Below are 17,876 nucleotides of genomic sequence, written 5' to 3' on the forward strand. Positions count from 1 at the left end.
TCTGCAATGAGGCTTCCTGGGACCCAGCAAGAACAGGATTATTAATGTCCCCCTAAACAAAACAGCATTCCATATTTCATTCATTGACATCCAGTGGTCCTGTGTCTGCAGCCTGTAGCAGTCCTAAGATAAAATGCTGGTTCTGATTTGTAGCTCATTAAAGTCACCGGGGGGACACCATTGTACATTTCCCAGTTCATTCGTTTTGCAGGTTCTCTTGTATCTCCCAGGTCCTAAATTGCTTCCAATATATTTTACTGCTAATATTTTATTATTTGCACCATATGTATTCCTCTTGAACGCAGTGCAGCTCCTTCTGATGGGGGTCTGCTGTGTAACCACATAATATGACTCTCTCTACAGGGAAAATGTTCTGTCTCTACCCCGAGGAGGTCACCCAAACTGAAATGAAAACCCTCCTGACTCCGAAGGTCCAGGAGTCTAACCTGACGTCCATGGTCCTGTTTCTGAAGAGGATGGACATTGCCGGTCTGGGCCACTCTGAATTTATTAATAGGCCAGGTATCTTTTCTTTACAACAATTACAATAATGCTATCACATCTTTTCAAATTCTATTTCAAAGGTTACTTAAAAGCAAAATTCACATTTGTACATTTTTGTAACATAATACACAGTGGTAGATATTCTCTCTAGTGGTTGTCTTTATGTCAGACAGTATAGTCAGTTTCCTTGCTGAGCAACAGCTATGAGAAAGTGATGGGTTTTGAAGGATTGCTTTTGGCATTGGAAATTTGGTAGAAGAAATGAAGTACAATGATGTTTGGAGTGTTTCTCACATGTGTTACAACAATTCTCATACATGAAGAATTAACTTATAGCTCTGCAGAAATGGTATTTGTCACCGTGAAAGTATACATTTCTCCTGAAGCTTTGACTAAAGCTAGGTACCCTTGGATCAATTTTGTTTTCGTTCAGTCTGCAGGCTGAACATAAAAAAACAAAACAAAAAACAGATTCTTGCATCCACACAACCAAGGACACCGTCGGAAGACGCTACACTGCTGTCAGATTACACTGATCAGCCCTGCAGCCGATCAGTGCTGCAGCCGATCGGCTGCAAGCCGCTACTCAAATGAGGTTTTCCAACATAACCATTCTACAGAAGGCAATCTATTGATTGGCTTCTGTCAAACCGGAGTGGTTACACACAGATTAGAAAGCGGCCTGCTCCTGCTGCACAAGCTGATTTTTCAGTCCATGTATACCCAGTTTAAGAGTTGGGTTTAGAGGTCAGTAAGTTACTATGCCTTTTATTGATTGTCCAAAAATGTATTATCATGGCAATAGTAACTGCAAAAATAGTGAGACGCTGAAAATGTCAGGCAATGAAACTTTGGTGTTTGTTTACAATACAGTAAAATATCGGCCCTGAAAATGCATGCATAAGGAGTTACATGGATATAACATATGCATGTATGTTTTCATACTTAACTGCTTGCCTAAAAATGATTGCTGCATAATTATAGCCCATCCTATTCTATTCCTTTTTATCTCTGATTTCTGACTCTGAGCTTTCCTCAGTCCCCTTCCACATAACAACTTTAGTTTTCTTTTGTCTTCTCTTTTTCTTCTTCCAAGATTTCTTTGAGATTCCTTCCCCATTCTTATAGCAAAGACAAGCCATCCAAGATGCTGATTAGTTGCTACTGTATATGGATAGTTGCTTAATTCTGTATTCTCATTTTTCACTGTACAGTTGTATTTTGTATAGTGTTTTTAGGATTATTGGTTATCTATCTTATTGCATTTGGAGTTGAGAAGAGTAGTAGAAATATTATTTCCTTGTTATAGTTCTTTACTGAGGCAAAGGTTTCCATCATGCCCTGTATAACTGCTTTCATGTCTTTAAAGTAGAACTGTCACCATGCTATGGGCATTCAAGTATTTACATACTCCTAACAAGCAGTAAATGAACATTAAAACAAGCCATTAGTGACCTCTGTAACTGTAGCACTGTGGAGCAATTCATTCTCCTATTCACAGCAAAAGCACCAAAGTTGTTCACGTCATTCTCACAGCAGCTCTGCTCTTCCTGCTCCCACCCCTAAGTAGTGACTCATCAGCTCTGTTCACCCTGCTCCTGCCTCCAAGCAGCGACTCATCAGCTCTGTTCACTCTGCTCCTGCCTCCAAGCAGCGACTCCTCAGCTCACCCTGCTGCCAGCAGTGACTCAGTAGCTCAGCTTCTCTGGCTCTGCCACACCAGCAGTTACTCAGCAGCTCAGCTCACCCTTGCTCTGCCTCCTCAGTAGTGACTCAGCAGCTCATCTCACCCTGCTCTGCCACCCCAGCAGTGACTCAGCAGCTCATCTCACCCTGCTCTGCCTCTCCAGCAGTGACTCAGCAGCTCAGCTCACCCTGCTCCGCCTCCCCAGCAGTGACTCCTCAGCTCATCCTGCTCTACCTCCCCAGCAGTGACTCAGCAGCTCAGCTCATCCTTTTCTGCCTCCCCAGCAGCTCAGCTCACCCTGCTGTGCCTTCCTACCACTGGCTCAGCAGCTCAACTCACCCTATTATGCCTCCCCAGCAGTGGATCAGCTCACAATGCTCTGCCTCCCCAGCAGTGACTCAGCAGCTCAGCTCATCCTGTCTCTCCTTCCCAGCAGTGACACAGCAGCTCTGTTCACCCTGCTCCCACCTCCAACCCATGACTCAGCCACTCACCTCACCCTGCTCCCAGCTGTGACTCAGTAGATCAGCTCACTCTGCTCTGCCACCCCAACAGTGACTCAGCAGTTCAGCTCACCCTGCTCTCCCTCCCCAACAGAGACTCAGCAGCTCATCCTACCTCTCTTTCTCAGCAGTGACTCCTCAGCTTACCTTGCTCCCAGTAGTGACTCGGTACCTTAGCTCTCTCTGCTCTGCCACCCCAGCAATGACTCAGCAGCTCAGCTCACCCTGCCTCTCCCTCCCAGCAATAACTCAGCAGCTCAGCTCACCCTGCTCCCTCCTAACAGAGGGGAAAGCTTTCCAAAATGGACTGCGATGGCAATAAAAGCCTAACATAGATTCTAGCACTTAGCTGCTCTGTCCAAGCAAAATCAAATAATCTGTCTGGAGGCCTTAAAACAGTTTCATCACTATTGAGAGCTCTGACCAATACAAATCTGTTTTTTTAGCTTTCTGTAACTATGATATTGCTGACCATTCACACTCATAAATGTTCACACTGACAAATGTTGTCCAGAGTCAGTGACTGTTTTATAGATATGCCCCCTATATATGAAGTCTTCTGCAACATGGCAATTCATGGCAGTGGAGCTTTTGGCACAATCAAACCTGACATATATGATGCTGTCCATCAGTAGCAATATCAAAGCATTTTTGAACCCCCTGTAACAGCTTTATTACCTTTTTTATCCTAGTTTAAATTTTTAAACATCAGTCTGGTCAAAGCATGTCTTTATGAAGCTGACATTGTGCACAGTAGCACAGTCCTGCTGAAACATAAAAAGGCCTTCATCAAACTTGCCACAATTGTCTAAAATGTCTTTGTATGCCCTAGCATTAATAGTACTCTACCTTGGAAATGCTTAATCACCTGGCCTTTTAGTGTATGTATAGGCTGTATATCGTTTCTCATCCCATAATTGCATTTAATCTAACAATTATTATTTTAGAATCCTTTGTGGGAGCTTTTCTATATGTCTCTTCCACGTTTTCATAAAACTCATCCATGACCTCTATGCACGCTGATCATGTAGGTATTAAAACCTCTCCTTTCATTCGGAACGCACAGATTTTCTCATTGACAGGGCTAAAGTCAATAGCTAATGGTTTACAATCCTCGCGTACTATAAAATCTGTACATGAACCTCCTTCATTGTACAGTAATGGGAATTCTGGTGATTTTATTTTTTCTCCTTTCCATCCAATTTTCTGTATAGCTGAAATGCATTTCCTTTGTTTACTTATCAGTTCTTTGCTTCTCAGAGCTCCCAGCCTTTTCACAAGTTCATCCCATGTTCCTCACCACTTAACCAGTGATTACATGGTTGTTTTTCAGCCTGGCTTTTAATACATGTTGGGTTCTGTAGAGTTATTTTTCTGGGCCTCTTAGGCCTATGTCAACTCCAGTCTGGAGGTTCAGCCTTTGATTTTAGGGTATGTACCTATAGGTTGGTTCCATGCTTCAAAGAGTTTCTCCTCCCTTGATGTCCACCCCTTAGCCTATGAAGTCCAAGTTCACACTCATCTGCAAGGTGTAATTTATTTATGGTTGCCATTCATTAAGCCATCTATAGGTACATGAGGTTTTTAACCACTCCAGGCAATTTTTTTGCTATTTGGCACTGTGCTACTGGTAATTGTGCAGTCGTGCAGCACTGTACCCAAATGGAATTTATATCATTTTTTCACACAAATAGTACTTTCTTTTCATGACATTTGATCACCACTGTTATATTTTTTTTTTTCAAAATTTATTTTTTACTTTCTGCTATAAAACATAGAATTTAATAATCAAATTTCTTCATAAATTTAGGGAAAAATTTATTCTGCTACATGTCTTTGGTCAAAAAAAAAACAAACCCAAAAAGTGTATATTGATTCGTTTGTGTAAATGTTATAGCATCTACAAACGATGGTGTATATGTTGTATTTCAAAGCACCATGTAAATGATATAAAATAAATGTTTATAGGACCCCAAAGAAAGGTGGCAAAATCAATAGTGCATTTACCACAAAAATAAGCCAATATTATAAATAAACCCATATGAATATATTAATAAAAATCCTGTGATATATGCTCAACCATAATAAATGCTTCTTTTAAGATGAATGCAATAAGCACATTACCAAAATTAATAGTTAACTAAATAAACGCAGCAAGTGCTCAAGTGCTATGATGTGCACACAAATACATAAATAAACAATTAAATTCATAAAAGTAAAAAACACAATTGTGATCTAAAATCAATATATAAGTGCACCAATAGTTGTGTTAAAAGTCCATCTTTCCAGCCAAGACACCATTTGAATAAAATTAATCTTTCAAACTTGTAACAGATAAGGCAGCTCCGCTCCTATAACACCACGTGCTTCAAATAGATCACCCCCAATCCAATGACATTCACCAGATATTATGGCTTATCTCAATATTGATGAGCAAAACTCGCTTGTGGTGAATATCATTCCGAATTAGGGTTCTTCTTCCAAATCAGCTGTATGCAAACATATGCTCATACAACAGTGGGATTCCTCTATCAAACCACTCCACTTCACTTTATATTTGCGCTGTGTTTAGTTAACTATTAATGATGGTGTATATATCCTGGATTTTTTTTTTTTTTTAAATATACGAGTAATGGTGATCAGTGACTTATAGTGGGACTATGATGAGTGCGGCGGCAATGTGACAGTTGCTGGTAACCGGCTAATTGACATCACCAATGACACTAATACAGTGATCAGTGATAATACTATACACTGTCGCTGTACTAATGACACTGGTTGGGAAGGGGTTAACATCTAGGGGCAATCAAAGGGTTAACTGCGTGCCTAACAAGTGTAAAGTGTGTAATGTGTGCTGGTTTTACTAAGCGATGTGACCGTTTTTACTCCCGTTTTTAATAAAACTACCACATCGCTGCACTCTGTAAAGAGTCCTGTGTTGTTTACCAACACAAGGCTATCTTCTGTCATTCACTCAGCCGATCAGCGGGTCCTGGCTATGACAGCACAGCCAGGGCTGGAGGCACGCACATCCCCTACCCGGAAATGCTGGATCACATACATATATGTAGTCCAGTGCAGCTGGGCTGCACTGTAGCAGTATGTTTACAGTGAGCGGTCCAGAATTGCATCAGTACATATGGTCCCAATGTGTCCCTGACAGTCTTTGTAAAGTTACGTGGTTTCGGTCTCTGTAGAACATGGTAACTTTATACAAACCTGTACTTTATCTGATCAGAGCAAATTGCCAAATTTTTGTTAATCACCTCGACCTCAGCAGTTTGTAATCCCCTTTACTTCACTCCCATACTGTTCCTTTTGGGTTTGCCAGGAGCAAAGAAAATACTTGGTAGTTTCAGGTGTGGAGGAGCAAGTGGGCACTGGGCCAATCAACAAGCACTAGTGATGTCATATGAGACCATAGCCCCGTGTAAGCTATGATTTACACTGATTAAAGTGAACCTGTTGTATTTCTTCCACTAGACCAGCCTTTCTTAAAACTGAACTTCATCCTCTCAGTCAAAATGGACTATTTTTAATCCTTATGCTGCTAGCATTGGTAAATAGATAGGAAAGTATATCATATTTACTTGTTTTAAACCTTTTTTTTTTTTCATCAATTACTTTTTAGTTTTCTTAGCTAAGCACACCCTCCTGTCTGCATGCCTGAGCTAAGGGCACATGAATTCCAGAAAGTAATCTTCTGCCCTTACTCAAGATGGTCATGGCTAAAAATGCTGGGGGGTGGTTTTCAAAGTGATTTCTTGGCAAAATAAAGCACGGATACATATATGGATGGGTGAGTTAGCTTTGAATATTAAAAATGAATTAAACCGTTTTTGATTTGTGATACTCATGTAACACGACCCCAGTTGCTGAAGATTTTTGGTACCCCTATAGTCCTGCATAGCCAGGCAACACACTTGCATTCCAGAGACAGTGAACAGTCCTTGTGTAAGGGACCGCCTGGCGGTACCACTAGCACTCCACTGAATAGGCGTCCCCAGCGCACGGAGTCTAAGTCCCAGGGTGCTTGTTCACCAGGGCCCCTGATGGTGGGGATGGACTTGGAGCCCCCTGAGACCAGGTCGTGGCTACTGGGTGCGTCCGTCAGTGGTAGAGGTATGCCCCAAGGGCTCCCACGGGGAAGAGTCTGATATGAGGAGGTCAGCAGACCCCACTGCACGGGATGGATGGATGGATGAGCAAGGTCAGACGGGCCGGGTCGGTAACAGAGAGGACGGCAAGGTACAAGGCAGCGGGCATAGAATGGTCGGGTCACATGCCAGGTCAGCAACAGCAGGTCAAATCCAATAGGGGGCATTCAGGAGAGAGGTCAGGCAAAGCAAGGGTCAGGGCAGGAGAAATACAGCAAGGTCAGGTACAATCCGGGTCAGCAACTTACAATACACAGGTTCGCAGATACAGGTAAGACCAGAAGGCACTGAATGACAGCTCAGGGTCGTTTAAATATCCCGCCCTGCGCTGCCATTGGTGCCCAGCGGGCGGCCGCGGCTTCTACTGCGCATGCGCGAACTCGAACGCCGCGGCCGGCCCGGACCTAGTGCTCGAGTCCCTGCACAGGGCGGCACACTGCGCCTGCGCCGGGACCATCGCGGCGGGGATCGAGAGGATCCCTGACACCTTGAGCTTGTTTTTTTTTTTTTAAGTTTTATTAGGGGAATTGAACTTGGATGGGGTAAGGGGTGTATGAGATGCCCAAGGGAATCGCAAACTGAGGACAACTTCCTGACAACTATATACAAGTTCAAAGATAGAACTTCTGTTCTTGGAGAGCTCTCCAGGCTCTCCTGGTGTACCACCCCAAACTCCAAATAAATACTCTTCTTTACCTAGCTGTCTGGAGGAATCCCTAGGCAAGGGGATCCAGTGCCTACCATTTTAAGATGTAAAGTCCTAGGTAAGGAGCTAATCAGGTTTTCCGCCAGAGTGCCATTTTCCCCTATAGCTGCCCCAGGAGGTGTAGGATTACTCACCCAGTCTCTTTTCTGTGAGCTGGTTTAGGTAGGTGGCTGCCTTCAGACCTTCTGCTGGGCTGGCTCCTTTCCTGGCTCCACAAATAGCCCTCCCTCTGGGGACTGGTAAGGATGAATGATCCTCCTTTCCAAGACCCAGCCTGCAGGTAGGCCCCTTCCTACTGGTCCCCCTCCCAGGCTCCTGCATCTCAGTCTTCCTCACATCTTCCATCCTAGCTCACCTGCCTCTTAGCAGGATCACCCACTCTTTTAGGACAGTCCTGACCCCATGCCAAGCCTCCTGCCTGGGGATTGGCCAGGATCCTTCAAGAGTGCAGATCAGCTCCTCCTCACCCCTGCCCACTGAGTTCTAGAGACTTCAAGTCTTCTAGATCAGGGGGAGGTATCAGTGAGCTGATCTGCAGAGCCTCATAGCCCTGATTCAGATTTACCCTCTGACTATCACCCTACTCGGCCTTCTAGCTGAAAAAATAATTAGCTAACTCCCCCTAGCTAACTAGGAGGATGCTACACTCAGATGCAGTGTTAAAGTTCCACTTTAACCTTTTTAACATGGAGAAACCCTTGCAATAACTTTCCTTAGGGAGCCCCTGCCAATAATTACTATATCTACAGCTCCTCAGTATTAAAGTGTGAGGGTCACTGAAAATGATACCCCTTACATTTGTGGTCATTGGGAATATTTCTCCCTTTCCAGACTGCTGAAAAGATCATTGGTATCATTGGTTACTTCTCTGAAGCAGAAACTCCTCAACAAACACCGTAGCAACCTTTAGAGCAGGGGTCTCCAAACTTTCTAAACAAAGGGCCAGTTTATTGTCCTTCAGACTTTAGGGTCACCGGACTGAAACCAGTGGGATTAGAATATTCTCTGGCATCAGTGAGAGTAAACATCATCACATAAATCTATCTCTCAACCCCCCACCTCACCCCCTCGGTCTCCGCCCGAATCACACACCTGTTGAGCGACATATCAGACTGGATGTCGCTCCACTTCCTTAAACTGAACCTCTCCAAAACCGAGTTTCTTGTCTTCCCTCCAGCCCGGACACCACCCCCCATTGACTTCTCCATCATGTCCAACAACACCACCATCAAACCCGCCCCGCAGGCCAGAGTACTTGGTGTCATTTTGGACTCCAACCTATCCTTCCAGCCCCAAGTCCACTCTTTAACAAACTCGTGCAGACTCCACCTCCGCAACATCGCCAAAATCCGCACGTTCCTAACTCCAGAAACCACTAAACAGCTCATCCACTCCCTCATCATATCACGACTCGACTACTGCAACTCCCTCATCACTGGCCTGCCTCGCCGCTGGCTATCCCCGCTTCAGTCCATCCTAAATACTGCTGCCAGACTCATTCACATTTCCAACCGCTCCGTTTCCGCCACCCCCCTCTGCCAATCCCTCCACTGGCTTCCGATTGCGCAACGGATCAAATTCAAAATCCTAACGCTGACGTACAAAGCTGTCCACCATACTGCCCCGAACTACATCACTGACCTAATATCCAAGTACCGCACAGCACGCACACTCCGCTCCTCACAAGACCTCCTTCTCTCTAGTTCCCTGGTCTCCTCCTCCCATGCCCGCCTCCAGGACTTCTCCAGGGTGTCACCCATCCTCTGGAACTCCCTGCCCCAACCCATCAGATTATCACCTACTCTCCTCTCCTTTAGGCGCACCCTGAAAACCCATCTCTTCAGGGAAGCCTACCCCGCCCCCTGCTAACTTGCCGACCTCCTCCACTCTTCCTACCACTCCATCCCCCACAGCTATCTCCTCCTGTGCCACCATCCCCTCCCTCCTAGATTGTAAGCTTGAAAGAGCAGGGCCCTCGATCCCCTCATGTTTTGCATTGTATTGGTATTGTTCTGTCACATGTTCTGTCCCCCTTTATAATGTACAGCGCTGAGCGAACTATTGGCGCTTTATAAATACTGTATAATAATAATAATAATAATTAGGGGAAGAGTGCCCCATCATTGATATCATTGGGAGGAATAGTGCCCCATTGTTGGTGCCAGTGGAATAAATGGTGTCCCATTGTTGTCAGTTAGCAAAACAATCTCATATCAGTGGGAGGAAAAGTGCCCCAAGGGCCAGATAAAGGCAATCAAAGTTTGGAGACCACTGCTTTGGAGGAACCCTAGGGTACCACTGAACCCTGGTTGAGAAAGGGTGCACTATACTATACATCTACAGACAATTCTGTTATCCACTACTGGTGGACCTACTCGCCAGCTAAGGTTTTCCTTGTTTTATCCCATACAAGGGATTTTTGTCATTTTGCTGTGTCAAGGTGATCAGCTAATGATGAAAAAATTGGCCCAACAATATACAAGAGCTCTGCAAAACACAGCTGGTTATTTAACATTGATTCATTTCTCCGCTTCTCCTATAAAGAATGTGCATTTATAATCATAATTATATTTTCCTGTCACCTACTAGGGATGAATAATTTATGAGTGTCAGCGCTAGCTTGGCTTAACACTATAAAGTCCTAGCATGCCATCCATTAGACATTGGTAAAAAAAAATACTTCTGAACTCTTTAATGTCACCACTTTGATGTTGGTTATCAGTCTTGGCAGAGGTGGGGGTGTTATACATATTGCTCGCTGTGCAGCTTGGTGTCTCTGGAAAATCATGTGCTGAAATATCAATAATCTTTTTCTCACTCCAAAAGAGACCTGACAACGCATGTGTTCTGTAGTTTAGGACTTGGTAATGTATTTCTGTGCAGGAACAGCAGTATGCTGGTGGGGTGTACGTGTTAGGCTAGGTTCAGATAGTCGTCCAAGGGGTCAGTAAAGCCCAAAACTGATTTTTCAGTGTTTAGCAATGTTGTTGAGTTAAAGTATATATGTGAGAAAATAAAACTGAAAAATAATAAGTACATCTCTTCAGTGCATGCACATTCTCCTTTTTTGTTTCTTTAAAAAGGCTGCAAGTACAGAAAAATGCCTGTTGATCTGACTGCAAAAAAATGAAGTTCTAACTTCCAGTGTACGCTGCCTCTGCTGCACTTAAATTCCAAACAGTGCTTTCGGCAATATCCAGGTCATATCTTGGCCTTGTTACTGGAGCCAGACATTCCCTGACTTAATGGCCATTTGACAGAGGAACGGCTGACTGCCAGTTCTGTGTCCAGTGAGTCTGCCTCAGTGGCTGTCATCAACACTATCATTGGACAAGGGAAAGACAGTATGTGTAGATGGTGAATAGTGCCCATGATAGCCACTGAGAGAGCCTCATTGGATAGAGGCATGGTTGTGGGCCATTCCTCTGTCCAATTGCCATCAAGTCAGGGAAAGTCTGGCCCTATTAACAAAGCCAAGCCATGTTGACTGCTATTCTTGTATCCATGAAGCTGCCTCTATGGCCAACATGTCCGCAAACTTTAGACAAGGAAATCACAGTAGGTGAAGGTTAGCCATGAAGTCAGGGAAAGTCTAGCCCTTTTAATTTGTGAAACTAAAGCTGGCCATACACATGTAGAATTTCAGACGAGAATATTTGTAAGAAAAAGTTGTACGAAAATTCTTTGAACATTCAATGAATGCATGAATGTTGTTTGAAAATTGTCTTTTGCTTTTAACATTTTGATTTTAAAACAAATGTAATTTCTGAGAAATAACCACCACAAAAATGTGTTTGATCGAAAAAAGGTTTCCTTCCTTCCTTCGAATGTTCCCTTCAGTGCTGTCAAAAACTAACATCGCTTTGACCCCACTAATGATTAGAAAATCAAACGAATATTCTTAAAACAAAAATTATTGAACGAAAATCTATACGTATATGGTCAGCTTAACTTTTGAGGTGAATCACTCCTCCCATCAGGACACAGAAAACAAAAATAACCTGTCTGACATTGCTGTGCCCAGCCACTGTGTGAAAATGGGTTTCTCTCACCCATGATTCTCATCCATGCAGGTTAAGGAGCTCCAGGGTGATTGTGTCTTTCATTGAAAAGCTCCATTTCCTCATTGGTTGTTAAGACCTGGTTTGGGACCTGGGGCTTGGCTGGGATGAAATCTCCAATCTTGGGGCCTGGTTTTGGGAACCACCAGCACACTAACTGGGCAGGTGTGTGCCAAGCTTTTAGAGGAGACTTGACTATGGTTCTGGGCTCCACCTTGGCAGACAGAGGATGTCTCTGCCTCAGAGTCAGGAGGGCTCCACCTAGGGGACATGTGGGAGCACGAGCAGCAAGGGACTGCTAGCTGTATGGACCAAGCTTTGTGAGAGGACTGTCTGTAGGAGAGATGAGGGCCAGGAGGCTTAATGTAATTTTGTTATTGTATGGAAGAGCTGAAAACCCTTGGGACACTAGAAGTTTTAGTGTTTCCCTATGGTAGTTAAAGGATAACATCCAAAGAACAAAAATGTAATATATTGCAGCTTACAGTCTTTAGATGAGTTGGCTGCATTAGCGTTCCCTTTTTTTAAGCTAAGAACATTTTCATCAAATACAGAAAATACCTGTTGATTTATGCCAAAAATGCAGTGATCCGTGAGCTGCAGCGAAGATCATCTTCCTTCCTGTCTTCTGTAAACTCCCAATTTCCCTACCCAGGGGCGGACTGACAACTCATAGGGCCCGCGGGCAATAGGGGATCATGGGGACCCTGTGTCCTTGCCCAAACTCAAAAAACCTATGAAAAAGGTACCAGGGGCATCTCATGGGGCCCCCTACTGACCCACCAGGGACCCTCGGGCAGTGCCCGAATTTCCAAATGGTCAGTCCGCCCCCGTCCCTAATAAATAAATAAATAAATAAATATATATATATATATATATATATATATATATATATCTCAAAAGAAGCTTTTCCCTTGACATTAACTTTAAAGTAATAGTGTATGTCGTATGGTGTCTTTTTTTATTTTAGGCAGGACATTCACTTTTTAAAAGTTTAAAATGGAATGCAAGCTAGATTTTAAGGAGTTAAATAGCTTTCTGGACAAACATTGCTCCGGCATTGCATGGATAAACAACGACTGGGCTCTCTAGGCAAAAAAGTTCATTAGTGGAATATTGATCTTGTTAGTGCTGGAATTTCCACCCACAAAGCTTTAAGCAAAATGCATTAATGTTAACGTGTGCTCCTCGCACCTGTCACTTCCAATGCAGCCCAGACTTTGAGTCCACGCCAATGGATTCCTCTGTAAGCTTCTAGGTATTAATGTGTTCAGGGATTTCCACTTTTCCTCTATGCCAATCATTAGTTTCCAAAAAAGAAAAAAATTTAGAAAAGTGAGTGATAGTGATAGGAGTGTAATGCATTTTCATTGTTAACTTAAATCCTTGAATATAGGGCTGCTCCTTGCTAAACCGGTATTTCAATTTTGGTAGGCACTGGTGGTTTTAAAGCTGAACTCTGGAATAAGCAAATATTGACTAAATACAAGAGCAATGTGTGCTAAATAAATGTCAACAATCACGCAAATATAAATGTTCGGGATTTTTGAACACTAATTTTATATATATATATATATATATATATATATATATTCAAAATCGATTTGTATATATGAATATTGATATGTTAATTCATATATTTTATGCACTGTTGAGGTATATAAAAAGAACACCATCATTTCCACTATATTATACATTTGGTTTGCGAAGTGCTTCCCAAAGAACCATTCTGCATTTTCCTTTTAGTGGCTGTATGCTAAACCCAAAAACAAAAAATGTCATATATTGCAGACTACCAGTCCTTAGAGTTGTGGTGGCTGCTTATTTTTATTTTTTCAGGCTAGAAATATTTTTTTAAGTACCGCATGTTTGAGATCTCCCCAGAGTGGCTCGATGATATTAAGGTCAAAAGACTGTGATGGCCACTGCAGAACCTTCACCTTTTTTGCTGTAACCACTGAAGGGTCAACTTGGCCTTATGCTTTGGTCATTGTCATGCTGGAAAGTCCAAGAAAGTCCCATGCTCAACTTTTCTGCAGAAGAATCCAAATTGTCTGCCAGTCTTTTCTCATAACATGCTGCATTCATCTTGCCATCAATTTTTACAAGACTCTCTGTGCCTTTAGAGCCCCCCCCCCAAAAAAAAAAGAAAGCATCAGTGAGCCACCGCCATGCTTCACAGTGGGGATAGTATTTTTGTAGTTGTTGACTCCTCTCCAAACAAAGCACTTATGCTTATGACCATAAAGCTCTATTTGGGTCTAGTCACTCCAGATTACAATGTGTCAGCAGCTGTGAGGCGTGTCAAGGTGTTGTCGGACATATTGTAACTGGGCTTTTTTGTGGCATTGGCGCAGAAAAGGCTTCTTTCTGGCACCTCGACCATGCAGCACATTTTTTATAGTATCATTGTATTGTGCTCCTTGAAACAACAACACTGTCTGTCTTTTTCAAGAGAGCCCCAAATTTTCCACTTCATAATAAGTGATTGAACAGTACTGACTGGCATATTCGAGACTTTGGATATCTGTTTATATCCTTTTCTATCTTCAAGTTCCTTTACCTTGTTTTGCAGGTCTTTTGACAGTTAATTTTTTTTTTTCTCTTTTAATGGCTCAGTATCTAGCCTGTTCAATGCACCTACATGAGATCTAACAAAATTGACTATTTATACACACACTAATTGCAATTTAAAAAGCCACAGATGTGGAAAATTAACCTTGAATTGGCCTTTTAACCTGTGTGTCACCTTATCTGTCTGTACCAAGGCCAAACATTCCAGGGTTTGTAAACTTTTGATCATGGCCATTTGGGTGATTTATGTTACCATTATGACCTAAACAACTATGTGATGATAAATGGCTTTATAAATGGCTTTATATGATCACTATCTATAAATACGTTTTTTTTGCATGATCAGTTATATTTTCAATATCCATGCCGAAATTTCATGATTTCTGCAAGGGTATGCCAACATTTGAGCACAACTGAATATGATAATGAAAATTTTTTCTTTCTAAGCGTACCGGTTGTAAAGAAAACTAGACACCAACATGGAGAGGCTCACCCAAAATGAGTGCTAGGCTGTGAACCCATGGCAATAGTGCCATGGTATTGAGTTTCCACAAGGCTAGTGGATTCATAAATCTCAATCCCCCAAGGAACTATATATAAATATAAAACGTGAAATAAATTGTGGTGTGTTTCCCAGCAGGCATTGCTCCCTCTTCAGGTTTAGCACAATGACAAACTAGCATATGACCATATTTACACATTCATTAAAACACTCAATTTTACTTGTTTAAACTATTTGTTATGACAAACATGGCTCTCCTCCATAGATACAATGGAGAAAAGCATAGACACAAAACGACAAGAAGTGTATTATTAGGAGGATTACCAGGTGAAAAAACAAATGCAGTCACCATATCTAAGGACTGGTAAGCTGCTATATATATATATATATATATATATATATATATATAATTTTTTTTTTTTTTTTTTTTTTTTTATATGAGCTTTATTACAATGAAAGCGGCACAAAAAATCCTTTTGGGCATGTATGAGTGATGTGTTATCACATTTTGCATTAGACCCTGAGAATGTTAGTTATGTCCATCTAGAGATGCCAGCACTCTCATGCTGAGGCTCCCCAAACTGTCCTTTCTTGGCCAAATCTCAGGTCATTCTTAAAAGTAAACCTCCAACACTTTGAGGTAGTGCTGCCAAACCTTGTCTCATACAGTCCTATTAAAACAATGGCCAGCTTCAATGGCCAAAGGAATGCACAGGAGTCGGAAAGAGGTATTCAAGCATTGGAACTAACAGGAAACGCATGCTTTTCCTTTCAGATTGGGATTCATTCATGATAGAAAGGTTTGGGAGGCTGCTGCAGTTATGGGCAGGAACAAGGTGTGCATTAGCACCTGCAACAGTTTGCCTTCCTACCCCCAAGTGAAAGATTATCTTTAACAGTGCCATCTGGTGATCTTTGATATATTATATATATATATACAGTATGTGTGTGTGTGTGTGTGTGTGTGTGTGTGTGTGTATATATATATATATATATATATATATATATATATATATATAATAGATATAGTTCCCTCTTTAAAAACTCACCGATGGCTCAAACAGAATGAAAAAAAATATAGATGTGTATTATGTGCAAGATATAGTTTGAGGGATTGCTGGTCATATCTCCCAGAAGTCCCAATTTTACAGGAATCATTATGATCTGTTTTTGGGTTCCAATGGGGTGGTGTTTGTTGGAGGTGGGTGTAGCATGTTCAGATATGGTCATTTTTGAGACTGGTTTTAACTCTCTGTAGGAAGGACATCTCAAAAATATGTTTTGGTAGTATGTATAGTACTTCACGGGTCCAGGAGCAGTTCCTACCTACATTTTATGGCCAGCAATGTAGAATAGATGAATGATCTGTTACTGAACTTGCATGCTGATGCTCCCCAAACTGTCTTTTTTTTTTTTTTTTTTTTGTCAAATCCCAGGCCATTCTAAATAGTAACAGTCATCCAGACAGTGCTGCCAAACCTTGTCTCATACAACCCAATAGTCCCATTACAACGATGAGCAGCCTCATTGGCCAAAGGGATGCCAAAGAACATATCAAAAAAATATTTTGGTAGTATGTCTACTACCTCATGGGTCCAGTGACAGTTCCTACCTACATTTCTATGGACAGTAATGTAGGAAAGATGAATGATCGGTTACTGAACTTGCATCTGCTAAAGTTTCCTTGAACTGCAGGGAATGAGGCTGGCCCTGCAGGTAGTAAATACATTAATAAAGAATAGGCCAGGATAGTGAGAAAGTGTAAAATCATAATAAGTTAACGGAGGTCATTGCTTTCTGTTCTCTCCCTATTGATGAGAGCTTTCACAAATAGTGCTGTGGGTTATTTCTGATTTTTAGCTGAAAGGAACAGTAATAGGGGTTATGGTTAAGTCATGAAAACCTCTAGATGTTTCATGCTTACAAATTGTAACACATTTAATTTGAAGTCGTAATTGAAATGAACAAAGGCAGCTAACTTGTTACCCTTTTCAGGCTCTGTGAACCACAGAAAAATGAATTGGACATGACAGAGCTGAAGGCCCATCGTTGAATACACATGGTTTTTGCTAGATGTGTCTTTACATTAACACCTTCCATACCCAGCAGGCTAGAAATGAACACAGCACTGGATAGCAGAAGCTATCAAGTGCCTCTTGATCATTTTTGAGGGAATCCACCATACTGTCCTGACAGCCCATTTAGATGTTTCTATGCTAATACTAACTCCTGAGGTCGCTTATTGTGTAGGCCAGCCATTGTCAACCTTTGGAACATGGAGGAACTCTTGAAATAGTTTTAGGGTCTCGGGAAAACCCTGCTAATAATTATTATATCTACAGCTCATGGTTCATTAGAATGATAGTCAGTGGGAAGACTGCTCCCTGTGTTTGTGGTCAGTGGGAAGAATAGCCCCTTACAGATGGCTAAAATGAAAATTGATTTCAGAGGTCACATATCTTCTAGGATCTGGTGATGGGCCACTTGTGTGGGATGGGTGATGTGAGTAGTAGCAGTTCCCATATTTTAGTACCCACAGGGACACTTGTAGACATATCATGTTCTTGTTTGATTGGAGTGTGCCTCTAATTTATTAATTTTCATTGTTGATCTTGCATTCTTGTTTATTTCCCTCCTTGTCCGTCCTTTGTAGAAGCTGTAGGTTTTCATTTCATGGCTGACTGCCGCAATACTTCCATGGCCCGCATTGTTTCCGCCTGACTGCTTTAACTTTACAAGGTCTCACTTCTCCCGGCACTAAACCTTCCACACTGCCTAATAAATATTTCCACTTACTGTGAAGCCTGAGTGTTACATAGTCATGTAGTGTACAGTATCTACACATGAATCACCATTAACTCTACACAATAAAATGCTGATCGGGTAGAAGCAGTGTTTCCAGGTTACTGTGATGGATGAGCGTTTCTGCACCTTGTCTGTAGATTACTAGGAAGACGTAAATCCCTCTCTTCTAACCGCTATGAGTATTAGATTTCGTAAAAAAAAAAATATATTGCATAAGCCATTTACCATTCTTATTTGCATATCCATAGAATGGACTGTTGATTTATTTTCTTTATTTATTCATGAGCCATAAATATTGCAGTTCTTTTTTATTTCCTGGCGCAAAATGGCAAGGTGGAATTTCTGACATTGACTACAAGGGCTGTTGGATTTCAAAG

The 17,876-nt window shown here is 42.0% G+C and overlaps 1 protein-coding gene across 1 annotated transcript in view; it reads left to right on the forward strand.

Moving 5' to 3' along the window:
• Positions 1–17,876, forward strand: part of DHX32 (DEAH-box helicase 32 (putative)) — a 133,696-nt gene that overhangs the window by 90,875 nt on the left and 24,945 nt on the right. The window contains exon 7 of the mRNA XM_089669623.1: positions 364–522. Within this exon, the coding sequence (XP_089525749.1) occupies positions 364–522 (159 nt within the window). The remainder of the gene's footprint in view (positions 1–363; positions 523–17,876) is intronic.

This window comes from Staurois parvus, unplaced genomic scaffold, assembly GCF_062004578.1.
Source record: "Staurois parvus isolate SC_StPar_1 unplaced genomic scaffold, SC_StPar_1.0 ptg000009l, whole genome shotgun sequence".
Classification (NCBI taxonomy): Eukaryota; Metazoa; Chordata; class Amphibia; order Anura; family Ranidae; genus Staurois; species Staurois parvus.